Source organism: Uranotaenia lowii, chromosome 2, assembly GCF_029784155.1.
Source record: "Uranotaenia lowii strain MFRU-FL chromosome 2, ASM2978415v1, whole genome shotgun sequence".
Taxonomy (NCBI): Eukaryota; Metazoa; Arthropoda; class Insecta; order Diptera; family Culicidae; genus Uranotaenia; species Uranotaenia lowii.
This window is the reverse complement of record NC_073692.1, coordinates 321,704,192-321,731,041: the sequence shown is the minus strand read 5'-3', so window position 1 is coordinate 321,731,041 and position 26,850 is coordinate 321,704,192. Positions and strand designations below refer to the sequence as shown.

Here is a 26,850-nt window from a genome sequence, read left to right as displayed (position 1 = left end):
AACTCCTTCATAAACTTAAAAAAAAAAACTCCTCCTTCCCTACAAAAAAAAAATCAAAAAAGAAAAAAAAAACAAAAAAAAACAACAAAAAACAAAAAAAAAACAAATAGTACAGAAATACGTGAAACGATACCGCCAATGGGGATGAATAAACCAATTGGTTTTGTTGAGAGGACCCCTCGTCCGAACCAATTTGATCAACTGGTAGCTCATCAAGTGACGGCTGTCACCCAGACGGATGCTGCCCAGATTGAGATGAATGCAGATCAACACAACACACACATTCCATTCTTTGCACACATCAAGTCCACACCACACAATTTTAAAGTTACATAGTTTAAAGTATATCGATTAGCGAATAAAGTTTATTTTTATTGTTTGTTGCTTAAACCCGACTTGTTTTATATTGCAACAAAGTGGCGACGAGAAAATTTGGCAGCAGTCGCGAGTTTTGCGGAAAACCAGTTGTCGGTCGTTGTAGCGGGAACCAGACTTTGAGGTTAGGATGCCGGACCCACATGGACTACCACAAACCGAACCATCGTTCCAGCAGGCAATGATGCAGATCCTGCAGCAGCAGCAACGTCTCATCGGTCAGATGGCAGAACAAATGTCTACAACCCAGAAATGCCTCCGAGAATTGTCCCGCGATGACGTTGCTTTGGAGTCACTCGCAAGCAACATCAGTGAGTTTTCCTACGACCCTGATCAAGCTTGCACATTTGATTCGTGGTACTCCCGATACTCGGATCTTTTTGATAAAGACGCCAAGAAACTCGACGATTCCGCGAAAGTTAGGCTGCTAATGAGGAAGCTCAATCCGATGGCTCACGAGCGGTATACGAGCTTCATTCTTCCTAAGCTTTCAAATGCCTTCACCTTCGGCGAAACCATCGAAAAGCTGAAATCACTCTTCGGTTCCCCGGTATCAGTCTTCCACCGTCGGTACCAATGCCTCCAGACGGTAAGAGGTGAATCGGAAGATATATTGGCCTACTCATGCAAGGTTAATAAGATGTGTGTGGACTTCAAGCTCTCGGCACTCACAGAAGAGCAATTTAAATGCCTGATATTTGTGGCAGGCCTAAAATCTCCCGAGGATGCCGACATCAGAATGCGTCTTATCAACAAACTCAACGAGTCTTCGGACATCAGCCTGGCCAAGATCGTCGAGGATTGCCGGAACATTTTCAACCTGAAAAAGGACAACGTTATGGTTGAAAAACAATCGCAATTTTCAGTGCGTGCAGTGAAGGAGAACATAATCAACACCAAGCCAAAGCGTAAACAAACGGGCGATAAAACGGTAACCGATCAGCCACGGTCACCGTGTTGGTCCTGCGGCGGCATGCACTACTCCAAGGATTGCCAGTTCCGGGAGCATCTGTGTCGGGAAAAATCTGTGTCGGGTAGAAAAGGCCACAAAGAGGGCTATTGTGCCTGTTTTTCTGACAAACCGGTCGGGAAAAAGGAACACTTCAACGCAAAGAAGGTAATCAAAGTGGTTTCCGTGAATTCACTCCATCACGGGAGAAAATTTACCGAAGTAAAGATCAACGGAACTCCAGTTTGTCTGCAAATTGATTCCGCTTCGGATCTCAGCATAATCACCGATGAAATGTGGAAGCAAATCGGCCGGCCTCGAACGCGACCACCATCCTGCAATGTGGTAACAGCATCTGGCGAGCCGCTCCAGATTGCTTCTGAATTCTGGTGCAACATTTCAATCAACGGAATGTCCAAGCAAGGTTTGTGTCGTGTTGCAATACCAGAAACTAATCTTTTCGTTTTAGGTACCGACTGGATTGAAATGTTCGGGCTGTGGGATGTACCATTCAATTCATTCTGCAGTCAAGTCGGTTGCCTACCAGCGAAAGGTGTCGAGGAACAGCAGTCACAGTTCCCAAACAATCGGATGAAATTTTTCACGCAACCCGAAGTCCAACAATCACTCTTCCAAGAACGTTTTGTGGACAAATTCAAGCAAACGTTGGAAAAAGTTTCGACGGAGGGAGAAGCCCTTGCCGAGGCAATCGACAGTTTTCTACACTGTTATCGTCCAGCTTCGTGTGCACCTGCAAACAAAACACCTGCTGAAAATTTGCTTGAAAGACCAGGGCGAGCATCGTTAGATCTTTCCATACCTCCTGTGCCCTCAAACAGCAACAAACCATATCAGCAAGAACATCAGTTTGACCGCAGACATGGTTCCAAGGCCAGAAGCTACGATGGCAAGGAACATGTTTGGGTAAAGAAGAAGCGATACAAAAACGATCAAATCGAAAACATCATGCCGAAACCACATCCAGGAACCAAGAAACCTAGCAGCCAAGGTGTTCCATCGGCTACTCTGGAACGTTTCCCAGAGGAACCTGAAAACCAGCCATCACCGAAATCAATCAAATTTTCGAACTCGTATGAACTCGAACAAACTGGGAATCCTCGACAGCAAAGCTGTAAACCAGCTGATCGTCCAACTCCAGAAGCTGAACCATCTCAACCAGACCGCTCTTCGAGGACCAGAAGAGTTCCGGTACGCTACGAGCCTTATCAGCTTTACTAAAACGGGGGAGGTGTTGAGAGGACCCCTCGTCCGAACCAATTTGATCAACTGGTAGCTCATCAAGTGACGGCTGTCACCCAGACGGATGCTGCCCAGATTGAGATGAATGCAGATCAACACAACACACACATTCCATTCTTTGCACACATCAAGTCCACACCACACAATTTTAAAGTTACATAGTTTAAAGTATATCGATTAGCGAATAAAGTTTATTTTTATTGTTTGTTGCTTAAACCCGACTTGTTTTATATTGCAACAGGTTTAAAATCCCAAAAAAAAACTCCTATAAAAAATGAATATAAAAGACTTAAACATGATCATCGTGAAAAAAGAAGAATGATCTCAACGTTACTACGAATAAAGTGCGCCATCTTTCATGCAGGTGTCTGTAGTCTGTTGGCAATTAGTACGTCGATTTTCTGTTACCAAATTTTGTCGTTCTTACTATTTGCGAGGGATGAAAAGTTTTTCGTCGGGAAATACGATTTTCTCCAACTGCGACTTTGTTTTTCAACTACCTCATCCAAAAGTTCAATGTGGAGTTTGCATGGATTGTCTTCCATAACTTTGGGGCATAACGTCAAGGATTTTCTCACATTTTTTGGTCTCAAGGTATCTTTAAACAGTATGGTGTACACAAGATCGGCACATACGTATATTAAACCAGTTTTGTAGCTATCTCCTATGCCCATCTGGATTTCAGTCAAGCGCCTCTCTCCAAATCTCGTTCTCACATGTTCGCAGCGTATGTTAAATCCAAATCCACGTACGTTTCCAAATCTCGATTTCTAGCGTCTTTTGATGTAGTTCCACGTTTGAGATCCAGTTGCCAGGCTGCCGACCGTGGCCTTGAGGATAGCGTTCAAGTCTTCTAAGCCAGAGTTCAAGAGATCGAATCCCGGTCACGGCATACATATAGGTGTATAGTAAGTAAGTACTTTTTCTGAGGCTGGAGGTAGCATCAATATGCATTAGTAGGCCAAGTGTGGTTCGCTCCACAATGGATAAAATGCAGTGCAGGGGGGTCGATATTCTGATAGTGGACTACACACTACGATGTCGTGTTTTGTTTTTTTTAGCCCAAATTTTAATTTTATGGAGAGATTAGGTCCCCGTAATTTATGTTTGTTACTTAATTTATCGGCCTTATCGGTGAAATTGATGTCCTTGTGAGGTTAACCAAGCTTGGCCTACTAATGTGTAGCGGTAGATGCAACTCTTACTGTATCTACCACTTCATAGTAGTTGGCCCGTGCCGAACAAAAATTTGGTACCTATGTGATGATAATGTTTCTAATATATTCTACCCGCTCATTTTCACCATCTTTCATTTCTTCTAACTTTCTATCCGTCAATAAAATTTCACAATCTTAAGATGATCTCACTAAAAAGGACATCACTTTTCACCGATAAGGACGATTAATTTTTTCATAAAATTATTGTTTATATTTTGAAAAATTGTAATAATATTAGAAAAAAATTAAAAATAAAATCATCTTACAAATCAATTTCAGAGTTTCTGGAAGGTCTTCCTTTACATTATAAAATCAACTAACAGAACCGCGAATTATGCGAAACTAGAATAACTGTCAATTTTCCAAATCATTTAATCAACCAAGCAAGGCTTTTCGGATTGAACAGAAACCGAAAACGTTCAGAAAAGTTTGATTAGTAGTAAAATATTTCTCATAATTATATTTATTTTATGCTTACCTATAATATAGTGACAGCGAACAAAGTTTATGCTAAATGGTTTCCAAAAACAAATAACCACACACGCTATTTGCTGCGTTTTTGTTACACCAAGTTTCAAAACAACGCCAGACGAATGTTTTTCCAAAACTGTTTATCGATCTGAAGTTTTTGCATACTTATGGTAGATTTTTTGTTCTTTAATTTTTACTTTTTTTCAGAGTCGTTAAAGTAAATATATGAATATAATTTATAAACATAAAAATAAGGACGATAATATTCATTATTACACGTTTGCCTAGGAATAATTAACAGCTTAAATTGGATTTAAGACAATCGTGCTGTGGTTGGGCTTTCCAAATTTACAAAAGTTATTTGTAGAGATACAACTGTTTGCAGCCACATATTACAGAACTCGCTGCTGCTGTTTTTTTGTCTCAATGGGTAAACACGATACAATATTCCACATCGATGTTTTCAAAATCAATCCTCGCTTTCGTCGTTTTAATCTTTTACTTGATAAGTCGTTGCTGCTTCGTCAAGAGAAAATGCGTGTTGCTATGAACTGCTTATTTCCTACACAGACTACTTTTAGTGGCTACTCTCTAAAAAGACTTTGAACAGAATGCACAACTTTAGTACACAGTTGATGTTTAAAAAAATGTCGTATCAGGGTGTGAGAGGAATCATCACTAATCGCTAGAATTTGAGGGACTTTCTGTTCACTCTAGATCGAATTCTTTCTCCCAACTTTCGTCCGAATTAGAGGACGAAACGTCGTCCTTGGTGAAATGATTCTTCTCGATCTGTAGCTCATTTTGTTGCTGTTTTGCAGTGACCTTCTGTTTGTTACCTGGTTTGCTAGCATTTTTTGCGCCCTTTTGCTGTGATTTTTGGTTCTGATTTCTATTGTTAGCACTTTGTGATTGTTGCTGCAGGTTGGTGGACTTTTTTGCTGCAGGTTTCTTTGCTGGGGATGTGACCGGGCTTGGCGGTTTCTTTTGTGGAGTTTTTTCGACATCCGATTGGATGAGCAAGGCTTCGTCAACGGGATCCATACGACCGCATGCGATGGCCTTCTCACGTTCCTTGCACTCTAGTTCGTATTCCTCGAGCAAACGAGCTTGCTCTTCCTCTGAAAGTTCCATGTTTGAGGCGTCAAATTCCGGTATCTCGGCCCAGGCAATCTCTTCAGGAATCAGCTCCTGAATCATTTCTGGAATCAGTTCTGAAAATGGAAAGTTTGTTTTTTTTTTGTTTGTCAAAATACACTGACTTATCTAAATTCGGACACCAAAAAAATGTTTTGACTCGAAATTGAAAAAAAAAACAATCATTCATTCTTATTTTTCAAACGCCCCACAATCACACTCTCTTCAGTTAACTCGAATCAATCGCACCTTCTTCGATGGTCCGCTTCGGTTGGTCGGTTTGGACGATCACCTTCTTCGGGGCTACGGTCTCAGTCGAGGCAACGGCTGCTTTAGCCTTGCGGTCAGCTATTTCAGCGTTGGCTATGGCATCCTCTAGGAGTGCTTTCTTGAAGAGATATCTGTAAATGAAAGATAGGTAATGTAATTTTTTTTTTCAGGAACCAAATGTCCATCATCATTTAGCCCAAGACACAAGATACAACTAAACACATTAAAGTCCATTTTCGTTCATTTTCCGAGAAAAACAAGATATAAATAAGTGTGTACCAGCTTAAGTCAACCAAAATATTATGTATTCAAATAAAATTTTCAAACGTTGCTGATGAACTGGCAGCAATTTTCTTTGTTGGAAGTAAGTTCGGAAGTCGGAAGTCTGACTTCCGAAGTAAAATTTGGTGCTGGAGCAATAATAATACAAATTTGTTTCTCAAAGCATGACAGCAATATTTGGTATTTTTTGCCATAAGAGGTTGCTATTTCCTAATCGGGTTTGTATTCTATTGATACATTAATGATGTCCTATTTTGGCATTGGATAGAAACACTGCACCAAATTATGCTTTCCTTTTGGTTGAGGTACACCTTACTGATATCAAGTTTTGGTATCAATTTTTGTTGTGCACCAAATTAGCTGTGTGGCTACGGCCACGGGGATACTGATTTATTTTTTCTCGAGTAGGATATAGACTGTTCCAGACATTTTTAGCACACTTTCAAAATAATAAAAAATATTGTGTCGATTTTGGCCACACTATTCTGTTTTATGTTCCGAGTTGACTGTTTGCTAGCTCGATACGACTTGATTCCTTCCCAGAGTCCAATTGTCCTCACGATACTATGGACAACACCGGATTTTCTGGTCAAATCACGGCCCTACAGATTGGAATTTCTCTTAATCGTCTTTAAAATCTTACCACGCAGTTTCTAGTCGCCAGTTCCACTCTGACGATTGGCTTGAGGCTTCGGAATCGTCGTCAATGTTTCCTTGAAAGGCGAACACGAAAATATTGCGACACATTCAACAGGGAAAAACTTTTTTTACCATTGGGCAAAAATCAATCAAATTTTGCACACTTTCTCATTGACGTGTATTGTTTACATGCTGTCAAACTTGAAGTCGTGTTTTTCGATTCAACGAAAATGGAGGTGAACCAACGCGAGTCGAGAAAACAAATTCTTTCCAAACACCTAGAATTTTCTGACCTGTCGCACCGGCAGTTTGGAAAAATACTGAACATTCAACATTCAACCGTCTCCAGAGTGTTGAAGCGGTTCCAGAAGCAGTTGACGTTGAACCACGGCAAAGGAGCCGGAAGAAAACCGGGATCGGAGAAAAAAAGACGGAGGGAAAGGTGAAGCGGATGATTAAAGCAAATCCCAACGTCTCAAGTCGTGATTTAGCTAAAAACATCGGCATGTCGCAGAGCTACGTCTAGAATGCAAAAAAAAAGCATACATACAAGGTACAAAACTTCCCAAACCGCGATGAGCGGCAACAATCGACGGCTAAAACTCGGGCACGGAAGCTCTACGAGAAGATGCTGACAAAATATGGCTGCTGGGTGATGGACGACGAAACGTACTATTTATTTATTTACATAGTAAACCGTCTCACGACATAACTTGACGAACATAATTCCTATAATTCACTCGGTCCATGGCAACCGTCCTCCAATTTCTCGGGCACCCTACGTTCGCCAGATCACGCTCCACTTAGTCTAACCACCTCGCTCGTTGCACCCCCGTTCGTCTTATTCCTACCGGATTCGTAGCGAACATCTGTTTTGCAGGACAGTCGTCCGGCATTCTCGCAACATTCACCACCTTCTGGATACTGGGTTCGCCGTAGAGTTGCGCGAGCTCGTGGTTCATCCTTCGCCTCCACATTCCGTTCTCCTGTACGCCGCCAAAGATGGTTCGAGATGGTCGCTCGAATACTCCGAGTGTACGCAGGTCCTCCTCGAGCAATATCCATGTCTCGTGCCCGTAGAGAACAACCTGTCATATACAGGTTACACTTCGTGCGAGGACTATGTCTTCTCGACCGCAGTTGCTTGTGGAGTCCATAGTAGGCACGAGTTCCGCTGATAATTCGCCTCCGGATCTCACGGCTGATGTCATTGTCTGCGGTCACCAGTGAGCCGAGATAGACAAAGTCTTCGACTATCTTCAGCTCGTCGCCGTCGATCGTGACCTTGTTATTACTGGAAAAGCGGGTTCGGTCGGTCTCGGATCCGCAGGCCAGCATGTACTTCGTCTTGGACGTATTAATCATCAACCCAATTCTTCCTGCTTCGCGTTTCAGTTTGCGGTAGATCTCCTCCACCGCCGCTGATGATCTGCCGACTATATCAATGTCATCGGCAAAGCAGATAAGTTGACTGGATCTGTTGAAAATCGTGCCCCGCATTTCGCCCACCGCTCGTCGAATAACACCTTCTAGCGCCACGTTGAACATCATGCAGGATAGACCATCACCTTGTCGAAGCCCCCTGCCCGATTCGAATGAACTAGACAATTAACCCGAAATCCGCACACAGCACTGCGTTCCATCCATCGTCGCCTTGATCAGTCTGATCAGCTTCCCGGAAATGCCGTTCTCGTCCACGATTTTCCATAGCTCGTTACGGTCGATCGTGTCGTATGCGGCTTTGAAGTCGATGAATAGATGGTGCGTAGGGACTTGGTGTTCACGGCATTTTTGGAGGATTTGCCGTAATGTGAATATCTGGTCCATCGTTGACCGTCCCTCCATGAAGCCGGCCTGATGACTTCCCACGAATCTGTTTGCTTGTGGCGTTAGGCGGCGGAGTAGGATTCGGGACAACACTTTGTAGGCGGCATTGAGGACAGTGATCGCTCGGTAGTTCTCACAGTCCAATTTGTCCAATTTGTAGATGGGGCATATTACCCCCTCCTTCCACTCCTCCGGTAGCTGTTCTATGTCCCAGATCCGGACTATCAACCGGTGTAGGCAATCGGCCAACTTGTCCGGGCCCATCTTGATGAGTTCAGCTGCGATACCATCCTTCCCGGCCGACTTGTTTCTATTCAGCTGGCGAATGGCTTCCTTAACTTCACTCATCGTTGGGAGTGGTTCCTCTACGTCGTTGGCTACGCCGGCGATGTACGAAACGTATATTAAAGCCGATTTTAAGCAAATTCCGGGTTTTTCATCGGCAAGAGCAAGTTCGATGTGGACGACAAATTTAAGAAAAAGAAAATATCGAAGTTCGCCTCCAAATATCTAGTTTGGCAGGCCATCTATTCTTACGGACTTAGAAGTGAGCCTTTCGTGCCAAAGGGCACAGTAAATGGCGAGATCTACCAATCTGGCCTCGAGTAGCGCCTTTTGCCGTTCCTGCACTAGCACGCCGAAGCTCCGCTATTTCGGCCAGATTTGGCATCATGCTACTATTCTAAAAATGTCCTGGACTGGAGAACTTTTCTTTTGATTTTTGAAGTCAATATATGTATAAAACTACCTTAAAATTTTGGTTTGATTCTAAACATTATAAAAAAATTGGAATGACATTCTCGGTGTCGCAATGATTTCGTGTTCGCCTTTTATACCGTTTGATAACGCGCCATACGGTATTTCTGAGCATTTTCAGCTGTTTAGCTAGCCTAGATGTAGATCACAATGGATTTTCCAACTAACTGTGTACAATTTTTTCCCTTCTTTCGGCTTCCATGTTCATTGTTTACAAATTACAGTCGACTTGCGGAATTTCAAAAATACATACGTGAAGTTGACAAGATTCCCGACACGTGGGCGCCAAGAGCTTCTAAATCCGTCCACCAGGAGCGCCACAATATGAGAAAAAGTTTGTTCTAATTCTAAATGAAGCAAGCTTTAATAGTTTCAAGACCCTCACGTCCTTCGAAAGGGGGGCTTCCATCCAAAATAAACATAAAATATGACACAACTCGTATGATTTTCTGGTGATTTACAAAGTTAACGTGTTGTACGATGAACTCGATCAATCTTCGAACCATTTTGATGGAATTAGGTTCACAATCATGTTTCGACGTTGAAAGATGATTTATTGTTATGAATGACCTCACACACTTTTGTAGCGTAGAGGGGGGGTAATTACAGTTACATTTTTTTAGCAAAATGTTTGTAAACATGTTTATCTTACAAACAGAAATGATCACAAGTGTCTTCAACCTGGTATTATATACAAGTTGAATTGTTTCCAACCCACACATTTAGACGGGTCTGTACATATTCTATTGAATAATTAAATCAAGTTTTCTTTAACCATCTGGTCTCTGTTAAACAAAAGTAGTTTCTAATTGACCGCCGTGGAAAATGAAAACAATTTAGGTCGAAGCGTGTAGGCATTAGGACTAAACAGCTAAAATATTTATTGTTTTTAGCAACTGTGTCCGAAATACAACTCTAGAATTTGTTTCATGTACGAATCCAACATTGATAACTGTTGTACTCAATTTTATATGGTAATATTTGAATTGGCCTGATTTAGCGCAAAACTGATAACACGAAACATGAACTAAAATCAAACTCACCTTTTCCAGAAATCCATATGCGCCACCTTTGCCGGAACCAGTTTGGTATAGTTTTCATTCAAAATGGTGCTGCTGGCCAAATGTCTCGCCAGTCGCGGTTCGGTAAACTGTTCCTGCTCAACCACTTCCATCCAGCGTTTGTACTTTTCACTCAGCTCATCGGAGGGCTCCTCCAGGTAAGTTCCCTCCATGGCTTGCAATTCGGCCAGATGCCGGTGGAATCCGGTGAGCGACTCGGTAGCTTCACTCGTGATCAGAACATCTTCGCCTTCCTCTTCGTCATCCAATGCCGGCACCAGGGCTTCCGTAACCTGAGTGAGGAATGTACTGAAAGATTTTTTCATCGCTCCGAGACCACTGCCTGCACCGGAGTTGGTTCCGGATTCTACCGAATCGCCTCCCAGGCTTAGAGTACGCCCTAGAGCTTCGGTGGCACTGGTAGCTTCCGTTTTGACTGCTGTGGTCAATTCAGTCAAATCATTCCGAACAGCTTCCAACACGGAAGCGGACCGGGTCTTGGCCGTATCCAGCCAAGAGCCCCACCAGCTGCTTCCACCTCCGGAAGCACTTCCTGTCGGACTGGCAGGCGATTCTTTCTCTGGACTCTTATCGGATTGGCTGGTGATTTTGAAATAAAATAACAACGTTATCAATGCAGTGATCACGGAAACAAAGCAAATTGCGAAATTGCAGCAGAAAAAATTAGCAGCAAATTACGGGACATTTTTCTCACCTTTTGTCTGCCATATCGACACACTTTTTCTCGAGCGACCTAACGAAACGAACTAGCGAAAACTAACTATCCCCGGAGGATTCTTCGGGCCAACTTCACTGAATTTCACAACACCAGACAAATCCGTCCCTTTAGAAGCACATTTTGAACCGAATTTCGATTCCAGAACAACAATTTGCTGCATTAATTAATGAATGTGCGAGGTGCAATATTTATTTTTCTTCGCAGCAGAACCACACAGTCTCTTGGCTTAGATCATTCACTTTTTTGTGTGAGGAGCTCTTGGGGAGCAGCGAGCGAATTCAATGGAACCTACATACTCGCACACTCACACAGTAACGATTTTTGAAGTGAAAACACCATCCATAAACCCCAACAAAAAAAAATTACTGCGCGAGCGGGGAGCCAAAAGAGTGGGGCCAGAACTGGATCACATCAGACTGGCAATGAAAGAAGCCCACCGCCAGTTTTTTTATTATCAAACCAGATGATGGGGAGCCTCCTTCGTTTCGAATCCGGGAGGAAAGTTTTACTTGTGTATGTGGGATTTCTGAAAGCTGAATTTCCATCAGGTCTCTCTTTTCTCTCTCGATTTTCCGAAACCAACACCACTAAAACGATGTTTGTCAACAACCCAACTGCGACACAAAAATTGAGAGAGAGCGAGCTATTGTTTTGAAATTTTGGCTATCATGCAAGCTAACACTTTACTATACAAATTTGTTTTAAAATTTACACTCAACAACTTTAGAAATTTTATTATTAAAACTGTATGTAGGTAACAGAAATTCGAAGTTCCAAAATTCCTAATTTTAATGTGGAACTGGAATCTGAATTAAGTGTTTGAAAGCTATATCCAGAAATTAAATAGGAAATCTGGAATCTCAATCTATAATCTGAATCCGAAATCTGGAATCTGAATATATGAAACCAAATTGCTGAATAGGAAATTTGAAATTTTAATCTGAAATCGAAATATCTGAAACTTAAATTTAATATTGTAATTTTCTCGAATAACTAGATTCGCCTGCACATTTTTCGATCTGTTAAAAATTTACATAAATCTTTTTCACACCTTGTTTTGTACGTTCTTGAATTATTTGTTTACACATATCAGTTGACAAGTTTGCAATGTGCCGACGTTTGTTTAGCGAAATTTCAATGATCCATGTAAGGACTTCGGGGGGTTTCGGATGCAATTTCCACTTTCGCAACAAGATAAAGTGCACAACGGTTTATTCGCGTCTTTTCTGTCCACGTACCTAACTAAGACTGTGACGGGGAGTAACGGAACCGTCACCGACGAACCAAAGGCAGTGTAGCAGCTATTGACATTCGATCAAGAACTGTCAATCCAAAAAACAATTTTAACACGTGGCTTGATTGGCTATTACTTTTTCGGCATTTTTCATACAAGTTGTTAGAACCGCGTTGGATTCGATTGGAATCATAGAATTAAGTTTCTTTCAAAATCAGTTTAGCATTCAAGTTTTACTATTGCTTTTAACCAATTCGTAAGTAACAAAAAGGTTTACAAATACTCGAAGTGAACTTAGCATTCTCTATTATTTTGATAGGTTAAGATTGATTCGACCAAGGGCTAGATCTAGAATTAGCGTTCAAGTTTGCTATTGCTCTTAACCAATTTGTAAGTAACAAAAGGGTTTACAATACTCGAGGTGAACTAAGTATTCTTTATTATCTTGATAGGTTGGGATTGATTTAACCAAGTGCTTTAGTGAGAGTCGATAAAGTTGTTAAACCCTTTGCCTAAACACTTAATCGCTGTAAGTAACGATAATAACAAAGGTCGACTCAATTATTTCAACATAGCCATTTACAGGTAATAAGCACGTAAATTTATGCTCGCGACCAAGGGTCAAAATACGATAACAGTGCCGACTAAAAATTGTAAGTTCTCATTAACGGCAACTGGCATACAAATATAAACCTAACCTCATTGTTTGTTTTAGCTTAAAGCACCGTCCTAATAAAAGACAGCTAAAGAACCGGTACTTGTGTTTTTTGACCGCTCGATCCGCGAACATTCTTTAAGAATTTTTATATTCTTGGAACACCAGAGGACAACAAAGTCGAAAGCGGATTCTATTTATTAAAAACGATGGCTACAACTCCTGCCGAAAATAACGAGAAGTCAGTCGATTCAATCCCACCGACGTGTGGTGAATGCTCTCTGGGTGAAGATGAGGATGACATGGTAGCATGTGATGTTTGCAGCGTTTGGTGTCATTTTAAGTGCGTTGGCGTTGCAGATTCGATTAAGGATCGTAGCTGGATTTGCAAACGTTGCAGCTCGGTGACAACAGTTCGTGCTCCGTCGAACTTGGCACGCTCCAATGCGGCCTCTTCCCGTATATCAGCAGTCTCAGCAGAACTTGATCTTCGCCTCCAACAGCTGGAGGAAGAAAAGGAGTTAGAAATGCGTTTGCTGGATGAAAAAGAAAAGCAAGAAAGAAGAGCTCTCGAGAAAAAGGAAGCCTTAAATAGAAAGTTCATTGATCGTAAATACCAACTTCTGGTAGAAGGAACTCGTGTCGATGTTGGCGAAGCAAGTATTCATAGTCGAGGTAGCCAAGCGAATAGTAGCAGCAAGGTACAGCGATGGTTGAATGTGCAGCAACATCAACAGATTGGAATGAAAGGGCCTCTGGAAAGACCAGGAATGCCAGCTATGACCCAGAGCAATGTCAAGAAATTATCTGTAAATTTTGAAACCCCGAACTACGAAATCTCCCCTATTTCTAAGGCACCAGTTGTGGGCTTACCGGCCGTTGCGATTCCTGTGCCTTCAAGGTCAATTGATTTCCTTACGAATCCCACGGATGTGCTAATGTCTTCGTCCAAAGTAAGCCGTTTTCCCTCATCCGTTATGCCGGGCGAAACGCTTCAAACTGAAAATACTGGTGCGTCACCAAATTACGCTGTCGAATTCCGAGAAAATAGAAATTTGCTTACTCATTCGACACCTATAGCACGTACCAACAACACTCAACCGCAACTATCGCACAACATTCTGGACGTAAACGAAACGCAAAATCCGCGTCCAATCTCTCTTGAATCTGCCGGAGAACCTGCCTTCGATAAATTTGGTCGCAGTGAAAATTATCAAGCAGATATTGTTATCCCAGCGCCTAAAGATATGCAGTATGAGAAACCACCGACAACAAGTCATCATTCGAATCAGCCGAAATTCGTTACAGCACCTTCTAGATCAGTGCCGAGTATGACACCGTATGTTCAATCGCATGACCACTTTCCGATACCAGCTTCAAGAGAGATTTTCAACCCTATCTCACAAGAAAATCAGCTTTCATCTATGTTCAACAAAACAATGTCAATACATCCCGAGAATATGCGTCAACCGTCGAACGTTCAGTACTCCCAGCATCAGATACCACAGATTAACCGAGAGACATTCAACGTTCCCTCATCGATTTCCGGACCTACTTCGCACCAATTAGCCGCCAGACAAGTTGTTTCGAGGGAATTACCCATTTTTTCGGGAGATCCTGAAGATTGGCCACTTTTTGCGAGCATTTATCAAAGTTCAACTTTAATGTGCGGTTATTCTGACGCTGAAAACCTGATGCGCCTCCAAAAATGTTTGAAAGGAATTGCATTGGAAGCTGTTCGATGTAATTTATATTCCCCTTCATCTGTCCCTCTTGTGCTGAACACACTGGAAACTCTTTTCGGAAACCCTGAAAGATTTATTCAATCCTTACTGGCCAAGATTCGGAGCGTACCGCCACCTAAAGCCGAAAGACTTGATACCCTTATTAACTTTGGAATCGTCGTACAGAATTTTGTCGGGCAGATAAAGGCTGCTAACTTATTATCACATCTGGGAAATCCATCTTTGCTGCAGGAGCTAGTGGAAAAATTGCCAACGAACATCCGCTTGGACTGGGCGATGTATAAGAAGCAAGCCATCTACGTCGATCTGGGAACTTTCGGCGACTATATGATGGCTTTAATTTCAGCCGCTAGTGATGTCACAGTTCTCAGTGATTTTGATAACTCCAAATTTAACAAACGAGAGAGAGAAAGAGCGCATCACTTTAATTTACATGCAACCGAGTCATCCAAAGCTATAGAAAATAGTAGAGAAACGAATCCAGACCGTCCATGCTTCGTTTGTCGCAGTAACAGCCACAGAATTCGCGATTGTCAAGAATTCAGAACTTCAAGCTTAGTTAATCGTTGGCAACTGGTTGATGTGCATCGTTTATGCTGGAAGTGTCTGATTCCCCACGGACGCTGGCCATGTAAAAACAAGACCAAGCTAGTATGTTTTGAATCAAAGTGTACCGGGGACCATCACACTTTGCTTCACCCTGGTCGACCCAACCGAGAGCAGCGCTCAGACCTGAATGAGTATGCTTCCGTAAATTTTCATCATTCTTTGAAGGCTACCGTTTTATTCCGGATTTTACCAGTTGTCCTGTACGGAAACGGCCGACAAGTGAAAACGCTTGCCTTGCTCGACGAAGGTTCATCAACCACCTTACTACAGAGGGATATATCCGACGAATTGGGGATTACCGGTATCGAGGCACCATTGCGTTTACTGTGGACAGCGAATGTAACGCGGGAAGAACGGGATTCCCAGCAAATAAGCATAGCAATATCGACAGAAGAAGGAAAAAAAAGGTTGCAGCTTAAAAATGTGCGCACAGTACGCAAGCTGGATCTACCGACTCAGTCGCTGCCTTACGAATGCCTTGCAGCACGATTTCCACATCTTTCAAACCTTCCTTTGCAAAGTTACCAAAACGCGACTCCAAAAATGCTCATCGGTTTGGACAATATTCATCTTTCGGTTCCATTGAAAATACGCGAAGGACTAAAAGGAGAACCGTTAGCTGCGAAATCTAGACTGGGATGGACGATATTCGGCAGAGTCGACGGTCTGAGTGAATCCACAAAACCAGAGTCACTTCATATTCACAAATGTTCTGACGACACGACTTTGCACGACCTGGTCAAGGATTTTTTCGCCCTAGAAAGTCTCGGAATATGCTCCGCAGCGATTCCTCAATCTAAAGAAGTTCAACGCGCAAATGATCTGTTGGAGAAGACCACGGAAAAAAATACTGATGGCCATTTTACAACCGGCTTATTGTGGCGCTACGATAACTTCGACTTTCCCGCTAGTTATCAGATGGCGGAAAAAAGACTACGCTGCTTAGAACGTCGACTTGATAAAGATCATAACCTTCGAGTTGCTGTCGAGAACCTGTTGGCTGATTATCAAACAAAAGGTTACGCGCATAAAGCATCTGAAAAAGAACTCAAGGAAACCGATCCAAAAAAATGCTGGTACCTGCCCCTAGGTGTAGTTATTAATCCCCGCAAACCAGGTAAGGTTCGCATAATCTGGGACGCAGCTGCTAAAGCAAATGGTGTCTCCTTTAATGACATGCTGCTCAAGGGGCCAGACATGCTGACTCCCTTACCTACCATCTTGTATCGATTTCGACAAAGACAGATTTGTATAACCGGTGACATAAAAGAAATGTACCATCAAATTAAAATTCAAGACAAAGATCGACAAGCACAAAGGTTCTTATGGAGAAGCGACCCTTTTAAGAAACCGGATGTTTATATATTGGATGTCGCGAGCTTTGGGGCCACTTGTTCTCCATCTTCAGCTCAATATATAAAAAATTTAAATGCAAAGCAGTGGGCGTCTGTGTACCCGGAGGCCTCAGCAGCGATAGAATTTTCACATTACGTAGATGATTTCGTAGACAGCCGGGATACAGTGGATGAAGTTGTGAAACTTGCTATTGATGTTAAAACTGTGCATTCTTACGCTGGTTTCGAGTTGAGAAACTTTTTATCCAATTCGACGGAAGCCCTCCAACGGATGGGAACTAAAGACGCTGCATGTCTTAAGGAATTTGAGATTGATAAGACGAATTGCTCCGAAAGAGTTCTAGGGATGTCGTGGTACCCAGCGCAAGACCACTTCAAATTTTCGATAAACGTTTCCGCTGACCTTCTACGAACTTTATCAGGGGAAATTGCCCCAACCAAACGCTCTATCTTGCGGTTTGTAATGAGCCTTTTCGATCCGCTTGGCATGATTTCGCACTACCTAATACATGGAAAGTGTCTGATACAAGATCTTTGGCGGATAAATGCTTCATGGGACGAACCGATTCCGCCCCCGCTTATGGCTCGCTGGCAACGTTGGGTAAATCTATTGAACACACTAGATAATTTAGTGTTTCCGAGATGTTATTTTCCGGGATACCTACCTCCAAGTTTCCAAACGCTACAAGTTCACGTGTTTGTCGACGCGAGCGAAACTGCATTCGCCTGTGTGGTAGGGTAAGTGAGCCTTAACTTGGCATGCTCCTAATCTTGGCATGCCAAAATGCATTTTGGTGATTTTCATGTCAAACATACGCCTAAAAATGAAAAAAAATTAAACATTAAAGGAAACAGCATATGGCAACATTCTGCATAGCATTTGTCCACAATTGAATCCAAATTACTGCGTAGTAATTTTTTTTCGCATGACAAACTGCAAATAAAATTATGATCTTCGGACAAAATCTTAAATGAACCTACCTTGCTAGTGCATCTCCCATCTTCAGATTGATTTTAAAAACACACTTCCTTATGGAAAAATCACTAAAAATTACCGTTGGTTGCAGCAAAACATGGCAAAAAATATAAAATTATAACTTACTCCGAACAACGTACATTTTCTATCTAAAATTTAAGAAAATATAAACATATTTTTCGCCTAATCTTGGCATGCAATTCCACAGATAGAAGTATGCATGTATATGTGAAAACGACATCAGGCAGTCGGCAGCCGGCGGCCGTTCGTCGGGCGACGGTGCACAGTGGTCTGGAAATTGAAAAGCCGGTCTAAAGTAAAATTAATGATTGAAATAAATTAAAAATATGATGAATGTATTTTGGACTGTAATCAATTTATTTATCTCTCAAGCGTATTTAGCATTTTAGTTGGAATTATAATGCTACGGTTTGAGCTTCTCTTTTATGGTAAATTTCAAGAACTTTCCTTCTCAATAAAATTTACCTCTCAATAAATTAATTTACCGGATCCGAATCCGAATTGATATCTTGGATCTCAATGTTGAAGTTACTATATCCATACCCAAAAAATTCAATTTTTATTGTTTGCAATTTCATGTGAAATCAAAAATAATATTTTGACCAAGTTTATTTTTTATTATAGATCACTGTGCATCAGCAGGAGGTGATGACGTTTGTTCTCTGTAGGAAAGGAATATGCGAAAGAAGCGCTGCCGAGTTTGGGTGATGATTTTTCATGAGTGCGAGTGGGATGCAGCTTGAATTTCACCCAGCTTTTGAATTTGCTGTTCGCTTCCATTGCCTATAGTTTCCAAACGAATGAGTGAGATGCAATCTGTTCCTATCAGGCTGGCTGGCGTGAGCGAAAGTTTGTCTTGTTTTGCTATTCCGGTGTACGCAAACGATTGCTAGACATTCCTAAGGGCGACATTTTGAATATGTATGATTCAAAGAATCGTTCGCTGACTTAAGTTTAAGCTTTAGCTTGCTTCTTGCCTCGATAATAATGATTTTTAAAATGTCGGTCCTCCTTTTATGGGAGTGGAATAAAAAAAAATATGAACATTTACCATCTTATGTTAACCTGTTGACTTCAATGAAAACAGATCTATCATAATTGCATGTTAAAGATTTAGCAAACGATTTGTTTGCTGGATAAATGAACATATTTTTGTTAACCAATGCAATAGTTTGAAACTTATAATAGAAACTATAAACACACAAAAACTAAAATAAACAAGTAAAGCGTTTTCACGTAAGATTATAATTCTACATGGAAATATCAGTTAAAAAAATTGATTGACATTTCGTACTTCCGACTTTTTGAAAACAATACAGAACATTGATGTGCTTCCTTCCGGGATATTTTCAATGAATTCGTGGGGGCTGTTGTTGTATTAGTGAGGCAAGTTTTTCCTAGAGACGGCCAATTTAAGGAACTCACAAAGGGCCAAAATACGGTGCGGGGGCTACAATAAGGAGCATTTCAATCAAAAGTTTGATCAGGTTTATCTCAAATTATCAACCGCTTTCAAGCAAGGACATATTTTTTCTGCATTTTAGGCTAGTTAGCAATCATATTTGTGGAAGGACTTTTGAAGGTACACATTACAGGAAGACTACAATCATGGGAAATCTAGTCAACCATGCCTTAGGGGCCAAGATTGGGTACATTTACCCTATACTTTCGTATAATCGATGGTGGGGTGCCAAGAGTCTCCTTTGTAACATCCAAAGCTAAAGTGGTTCCGTTGAAACCCTTATCAATACCTCGGTGTGAGCTGCAAGCCGCGGTGATCGGGTGCAGAATGTTGAAGACGGTTGAAGAAGGTCACACGATTCCAATGCAAGCTCGGTTCATTTGGTCGGATTCAAACACTACACTATCGTGGATAAAATCAGACGCACGAAAATATAAGCAATTTGTTGCAGTCCGAGTCGGGGAAATCTTAGAGTATACCAACCCTGATGAATGGAGATGGGTACCTACTAAGCTCAATGTCGCTGACGCTGCCACCAAATGGGGTAAAGGTCCCTCTCCAGATTCCAACCATCGATGGATCAACGGCCCCGAATTTCTTTTGCTTCCTGAAGACCAGTGGCCCATCTCTAAAAACCCGATACCGGATAGTACAGAAGAATTGCGCGCTGTAAATTTACATGTTGATATTACGACAAAGCCACTTATAGACTACGAAAAGTTTTCGACGTGGGAACGACTGCTACGAACAACAGCCTATCTATTCTACTGTTTCTTTCTCCTTCGATCGAAAAAGAAAGACCGAAGTCTCGGAGTATTGAACCAAATCGATTTTGTTTACGCTGAAAACCTACTTTGGCGAGAGGCACAGAAGAACTATAGCGAAGAAATTTTAGCTCTCCGCCAATCGTCGGGCACACAGTATAATCTTAAAAACTCGAGCAAGGGAAATAATTTAGCGAAACTCTCCCCTTTCCTGGATGACGTTGGTGTATTGCGGATACGTAGTAGAATTGAATTTTCACCGATTGCCACTTATGATTGTAGGTATCCAGTAATCCTTCCTAGAGGTCATATAATAACAGATCTGCTTATTCACTGGTACCACAGAAGTTTTGGGCATGGCAACGGAGAAACCGTGGTAAACGAAATCCGACAGCGATATCATATCGCCCGGCTTAGGGTTGAAGTTCGTCGAATAGCTAAACAATGTACATGGTGTAAAGTATATAAAACTAAACCAAAGCCCCCCCAAATGGCACCGCTACCTGCTGCGCGATTGACTCCATTTTTTCGCCCATTTACTTATACTGGCATAGACTACTTTGGGCCAATGTACGTGAAAATCGGCAGGTCCCAAGTTAAGCGATGGGTAGCATTATTTACCTGCCTAACCACGAGGGCCATTCATTTGGAAGCGACAACTAGTTTATCAACGGAGTCGATGAAATTGGCTATGCGGCGATTCGTGGGAAGGCGAGGCCCTCCGGTCGAAGTGTATACAGACAACGGCACTAATTTTATTGGTGCTAGTCGGGAACTAGCTAACGAGATTCGATTGGTTAATCAAGGCTTAGCCAACACGTTCACAGATGCCTGTACTAAATGGTTCTTCATCCCACCAGCCTCCCCACACATGGGAGGGGCTTGGGAAAGGATGGTACGCTCCGTTAAAGCCGCTATGTCAACTCTTAACAATTGTCGAACTCCGTCCGATGAAGTGTTTCAAACTGTACTATGCGACGCTGAGAGAATGATTAATTCCCGACCACTGACGTACATGCCACTAGAAACCGCAGACGACGAGGCTCTTACTCCTAACCACTTCCTCCTTCTGAGCTCGGATGGAACGAAACCATTTCCGAAAGAGTACACTGATGAAAAAGTAGCGTTGAAAAGCGGATGGAAATTATGTCAACACATGCTAGATCAAATCTGGAGGCGGTGGTTACGTGAGTATATTCCAACGTTGACACGAAGAACAAAATGGTTCAAAGATGTCAAACCAATAGAGAAGGGAGATCTTGTTTTTTTTGCTGACGAATCTACTCGAAACAACTGGATCAGGGGTAAAGTCGAGCGAACGATTGCTGGTAGAGACGGTCGTATAAGGCAAGCTTACGTCAGGACTTCAGGAGGACTTCTACGCAGACCTGTAGCCAAGCTCGCAGTGATGGATGTGCTGAATCAAAGTAAAGCTGAATCTACTAGTTCCGAAGCAGCTTTACGAGGAGGGGAATGTGACGGGGAGTAACGGAACCGTCACCGACGAACCAAAGGCAGTGTAGCAGCTATTGACATTCGATCAAGAACTGTCAATCCAAAAAACAATTTTAACACGTGGCTTGATTGGCTATTACTTTTTCGGCATTTTTCATACAAGTTGTTAGAACCGCGTTGGATTCGATTGGAATCATAGAATTAAGTTTCTTTCAAAATCAGTTTAGCATTCAAGTTTTACTATTGCTTTTAACCAATTCGTAAGTAACAAAAAGGTTTACAAATACTCGAAGTGAACTTAGCATTCTCTATTATTTTGATAGGTTAAGATTGATTCGACCAAGGGCTAGATCTAGAATTAGCGTTCAAGTTTGCTATTGCTCTTAACCAATTTGTAAGTAACAAAAGGGTTTACAATACTCGAGGTGAACTAAGTATTCTTTATTATCTTGATAGGTTGGGATTGATTTAACCAAGTGCTTTAGTGAGAGTCGATAAAGTTGTTAAACCCTTTGCCTAAACACTTAATCGCTGTAAGTAACGATAATAACAAAGGTCGACTCAATTATTTCAACATAGCCATTTACAGGTAATAAGCACGTAAATTTATGCTCGCGACCAAGGGTCAAAATACGATAACAGTGCCGACTAAAAATTGTAAGTTCTCATTAACGGCAACTGGCATACAAATATAAACCTAACCTCATTGTTTGTTTTAGCTTAAAGCACCGTCCTAATAAAAGACAGCTAAAGAACCGGTACTTGTGTTTTTTGACCGCTCGATCCGCGAACAAAGACTCCCCTGCTGATCAATACATGTGAACCAAAAGGCACGCCTGCAACATGGTACCCTACAATCCACATTAGAATGTCAAATATCCCAAATCTCAAAGTCCGGATCGTCCGGATCATTCGGTCCGTACAACTGGTGAAATAGTCTAAAATCGGACCAAGTAACAAACCAATATTGGACCGTTTTAAGGACTTGGTGAAACGTCTGAAAATCAACACAATATATTAATTTTTGAAAAGAAACATTTTAAACTAAAGCTATTCTTTGACCTGCTGCCTAAAGATTCTGTGAGAAATCGCTGAATATTTTTAAACATTTTGATTTTGAAAATAAATAAAAGTTTATTCTTTCAGTTTAAAATATTTTGTTACAATGATCTGCGAGAAGCGATATGGAATCATTAATAAAAAGCGGTTGAAAATGAGGTCGTGCCTCTAGTTCTGCCGCATGTCTGCAACAAGCAAATCAGGCTCTCTACTTAAGCTTCGACCACAGGCATAATCACAGCCTTGCATCGATACAGAACACTCTCGAGATACATATGTCCCTAAGATAGTAGGTTCGATTCCAGAAAACAGTCAGCTATATAATACTTGATGCTGGAAAAAACATTATTGAAAAAAGCACTGATTTTAACACAATTAAATTTTAACTTACGAATTCTAATAAAGGATATTAATGGTGGATCCATCTTTGCCAACCTTTCCTTATGTTAAATGGGCACCTTCGGTTTGATCTAGAAAAGATATTCGGTATTATTAAAGCAAAGTTTCACAACGAATTTTTAAAAAATAATTACCTTTTCGAAGTTCCATGATTTTTTAAAATGTTTTGTTTACAATTTGGAAAGGCATGACTGCTGTGATTAATTTGATCACGAATTCAAGAGTCATACACATTCGACGGTGAAGGAAAATAGCGAAATCGTAGAGCGAAATTGGAGATTGACGAAATTTTTGTGTGCAAACTCTAGCGCAAGAAAAAAATCACAATATCTGAATGAAATTGCTATCTGAAAACTGGAATCTTATTCTACAATCTGAATATGAAATTGAAATTTGAAATCCGGAATACAGATTTTAAATCCGAATCTGAATTCAAAATCGGAATCTAAGGGATCGGAATTCAAAATCTGATTCTGAAATCTGAATCCAAAATATAAATTTGAAATCTAGATCTGCATATTAATTCTGAATCTGAAAACTGAATGTGATATCTGAATTTTAAATTTTATACCAAAATTGAAACTGAAATATTTATGTCCAATTGTTATTAAACCAGAATCTAAAATTTATATACTGATTTTTTAAAAACCCAATCTGAAAATAAAATCTGAACCTGAATCTGAATCAAAAACTGGAACGTTGGATCTTAATTCTTTTTTAACACTATTCACTCAGAAGCTTAGATCTTACAAGCTCTTTTCGCTTTTGAAAAGTTATCCGAAAATTTTGTTTTTTTAGAATAAACTAAATTTAATAATATTGAACCATACCTTTTGTGTAACAAATATCATCAATTTGTCACAAGCCAAATATTTAGCTTTATTTAATGCTTCCTACACCCTATTACGGCGTGTTCGTAAATTGATTTTTTGGGTGATGCATCGATTTTTTTGGTAGATGTCAAATCACCTTCCAATTCTTTTGCATACAGTTTGTTTGATAATTATTATTAATTATTATTAATTATTAACGAACGCCAGCATCGATAGAAAAAATCAATAATATTAAATAAAAAAAATTAAAAATAAAAAATAATTAAAAATAAAAAAAATTAAATAATAAATTATTTACGAACAAGCCGTTAGTTACACTCTTTATTGAAAAATTGAAAAAAAGCATTGGAAACGAGCCTTAATAATTGTGAAATATATGAGGCTACTAAATTTAGAGTGTAAATATGTAAACAAAAACGGAATCAAACAAAAATTTGCCTGTTCTGATCGGGTAGTTTCTTCCTGATAAAAGTTTTTAAAAGTTTTGACGATAATGGCAACCAACAACTCTACGACAATTGTCGGCGCGGGACCAACAAAAGCTGCCGCTAAATCCGGATCCCAAACGCAACCTCAACCCAAACTAGCTTCCGCTCCCATCCGCGCAGCCATTCTTGACGATCTGGCCAGCAGATTTATCATCAATGTTCCGGTACAGGAGCGGAACAACATGATTCGAATTTGTTTTCAAATGGAACTGGCCCATTGGTTTTATTTAGATTTTTACACCTGCCAGGGGTTTCCAAAATGTGGCATCAAACAATTTGCCTTCCAAATGTTTCAGGTGAGTTTATGCAAAAAGTTGAAAAATGAAAAAATGTGTTAAATTTCTGATATACCTTTTAGCACATTCCATTCCTGAGTAAGCATTTGGATCAAGTGGAAAAGATCCTTGAAGACTGGAAATCGTACAAACTAACGGTGCCAACTTACGGGGCTATTTTGATCAGCGAAGACCTCAAGAACTGTCTTCTTGTTCAATCGTTCTATTCCAAATCGTCTTGGGGTTTTCCAAAAGGAAAGATCAACGAAGGCGAAGATCCGATGCACTGTGCTATTCGTGAAGTAAAAGAGGAAACTGGGTTTAATGCGACCAATCTGATAGTCCCGACCGATTTCCTCGAGCTGACCATCAACGATCAGTACACCCGGTTGTATTTGGTCTGTGGAGTGCCACAAGACACAGTTTTCGTGCCCCAAACGCGTAACGAAATAAGATGCTGCGAATGGTTTCCGATCGACCAGCTCCCGGTCAACAAGAATGGCAACATGGTGAAGGACAACCTCAGTATGAATGGAAATTCATTCATAATGATTCTGCCGGTTGTAAAAAGGTTGAAAAAATGGATTAACAAAAAGAGGGAACAGCAGCAGGATGACGTTTTCGAAGGCAAAACTGGGCCAAACCAATCCGGCAGTGCAAACCGGCAACAGCGACAGCGACATAAGTCGATGGGTGACCTGGATCAACAGCAACGCACCAAATCCAGTGGCTCTCAGCAATATTTCCCCAACAATCAGCCGCAAATACTGCAGCAGCAGCCCAAGAATACTCCAAATGAAAACTACCAAGAGTTCACGGCTGGAATGGGAGACCCCAATGTGTCCACCTCGAATAAGAAACCCAACCTACAAAAACAATTGAGTCAAACCACCAACAACAGCAGTGGAGCAGCAGGGTTGAATGTCAGCGTTGGACGATCTCAAACCAAAAGGAAACTTTTTGATACCGTTACCACCAAGGAAGATCGACTGGCGATTTTTAACGAAAATAAGACGTGGTTGGGATTCAAACTTGACTATAGTAAATTTTTCCAGTGAAGTTCGGACGATGTTAATTTTACATACTTTTGCAATGATTTCTGACACATTTGACGAATTGTTTGTTTTTTTTTGACAAATGAATTATATTATGCATTTTATGTTTAAAACAGATTTTCTGATATTCTCTTTTTATCCGACAAAGAAAACATTATTGCTTCAAGCTCCAAAAAAAGTTGCAGGATTAAACCATGGTTTTTATTTTAAATGGTTATAACATTGCTAATGGTGTTGATTAATATTATTTCTATTCGAAAATCAAAAACAAACAGGTCTGAAGTTATTATCGAGAATCATTTTTTTGGTCTATTTTTTTTTGCTAACAATCCAACAATTTCAAAGTAAATGGAACTAAATTGAAGATAAACAGTAACTTAAATCTTTCAGTCGGTTTTATGAACATTTTATTCATCAAATATTTGTGTTTAAAAAAATGTGCGCAAAGTATGGAACTGCGCAGAGTTAGAGCCGGTTTAAGGATGTCAATGAAGGTACACAGAGGCAGGTGCAAACAGTATGGACCCAAGTGCAAACAAGGCCTTTTCCTCCCTCAAGAAAAAACTGTTAAAAATATATTTTCTTCCTGAAACTGTTCCTGTTCCTAGCAACCAAAAGTTTGATTAAACAGGTACTTATGAAAAGGCTTACTCAGCCCCATCATTGATCTGAAATGGGTTCTATGCAGTCAAAAAAAAGTTCTTATTGATGCTTTATGTTCCAAAACGAGTCTAGATGATCTTACATTCAGCTTCCAGACGAAGTCCCTCTCGAGGACTGTTGGGATACCATCAAGACAGCCATCAATAGCGTTGCGGAGAACGTCATCGGGCATGTGGAACGAACTCGTTGGAGCGACTGGTTCAACGAGGTTTGTAGGAGGGTGATGGACGAAGAAAACGCCGCGCGGGTGGCAGTAGTGCAAAGAAGCATCTTTCGAAACGTGGAAAATCACCGACAGCGGAGAAGGCAGTGAGTCCGAAATTTTAAGAAGAAAAAGCGCCGCTTGGAGGAGAAGGAGCTCGAGGAGCTGGAGCACTGCATCGTTCCCAGGAAACATGGAAGTTCTATCAGAAGCTCAACGCAACCCGCAGAAGCTTTGTGCGCAAGCCGAAATGTGCCGGGATAAGAACGTAGGCATCATGACGGACTGCCATGAGGTGATCAAAAGGTAAAAGCAGACTTGGATGAACACCTGAACGGCGCACATGCAGGAGACCAGATAGTGGGGGAAGGTACATCGCCGGCGTAGCCAACGTTACCCCCAACGATGAGAGAAGATAAGGAAGCCATTGGCCAGCAGAAGAGCAACACATCGGCTGGGAAGGATGGCAATGGGCCCGGAAAATTTGGCCAATTGCCTACACCGGTAGTCCGGATCTAGGACACAGAACAGCTACCGGAGAAGTGCAAAGAGAAGGTAATATACCCCATCTACAAGAAGGGCGTCAAATCGACTACCGAGCGATCACTGTCCTCAAT

General features: G+C 41.1%; 2 protein-coding genes and 1 long non-coding RNA gene across 3 annotated transcripts; 1 reads left to right on the top strand and 2 right to left on the bottom strand.

Annotated features, from left to right (window-relative positions):
- Nucleotides 1-4,229: 4,229 nt before the first annotated feature.
- On the bottom strand, nucleotides 4,230-11,337 carry LOC129744856 (BSD domain-containing protein 1-A-like). The gene is made up of 4 exons (XM_055737594.1): nucleotides 10,960-11,337; nucleotides 10,227-10,844; nucleotides 5,659-5,810; nucleotides 4,230-5,486 (listed from the first exon to the last, which is right to left on the bottom strand). The coding sequence occupies exons 1-4, from the start codon at nucleotides 10,971-10,973 to the stop codon at nucleotides 4,981-4,983; spliced, it is 1,290 nt and encodes a 429-aa protein (XP_055593569.1). The 5' UTR covers nucleotides 10,974-11,337; the 3' UTR covers nucleotides 4,230-4,980.
- An 11,173-nt stretch (nucleotides 11,338-22,510) lies between these two features.
- Nucleotides 22,511-22,894, bottom strand: LOC129746131 (uncharacterized). The gene is made up of 3 exons (XR_008737244.1): nucleotides 22,852-22,894; nucleotides 22,710-22,788; nucleotides 22,511-22,651 (listed from the first exon to the last, which is right to left on the bottom strand). It is a non-coding gene; the product is annotated as an uncharacterized LOC129746131 (long non-coding RNA).
- Nucleotides 22,895-23,993: 1,099 nt separating this feature from the next.
- On the top strand, nucleotides 23,994-25,450 carry LOC129746924 (m7GpppN-mRNA hydrolase). The gene is made up of 2 exons (XM_055740866.1): nucleotides 23,994-24,334; nucleotides 24,397-25,450. Exons 1-2 carry the CDS (start codon nucleotides 24,044-24,046, stop codon nucleotides 25,369-25,371), a joined length of 1,266 nt encoding a protein of 421 aa, XP_055596841.1. The 5' UTR covers nucleotides 23,994-24,043; the 3' UTR covers nucleotides 25,372-25,450.
- The last annotated feature ends 1,400 nt before the right edge of the window (nucleotides 25,451-26,850 follow it).

Bases quoted from the DNA above. Each gene is read 5' to 3' on its own strand.
- LOC129744856 (XM_055737594.1), bottom strand. The intron at 5,811-10,226 runs GTGAGTTTGATT...TTTCATTTACAG, and splicing joins CATATGGATTTCTGGAAAAG to ATATCTCTTCAAGAAAGCAC. The intron at 5,487-5,658 runs GTGCGATTGATT...TTCCATTTTCAG, and splicing joins GAAGCGGACCATCGAAGAAG to AACTGATTCCAGAAATGATT.
- LOC129746924 (XM_055740866.1), top strand. From the start codon at position 24,044: ATGGCAACCAACAACTCTACGACAATTGTCGGCGCGGGACCAACAAAA. The intron at 24,335-24,396 runs GTGAGTTTATGC...TATACCTTTTAG, and splicing joins TTGCCTTCCAAATGTTTCAG to CACATTCCATTCCTGAGTAA.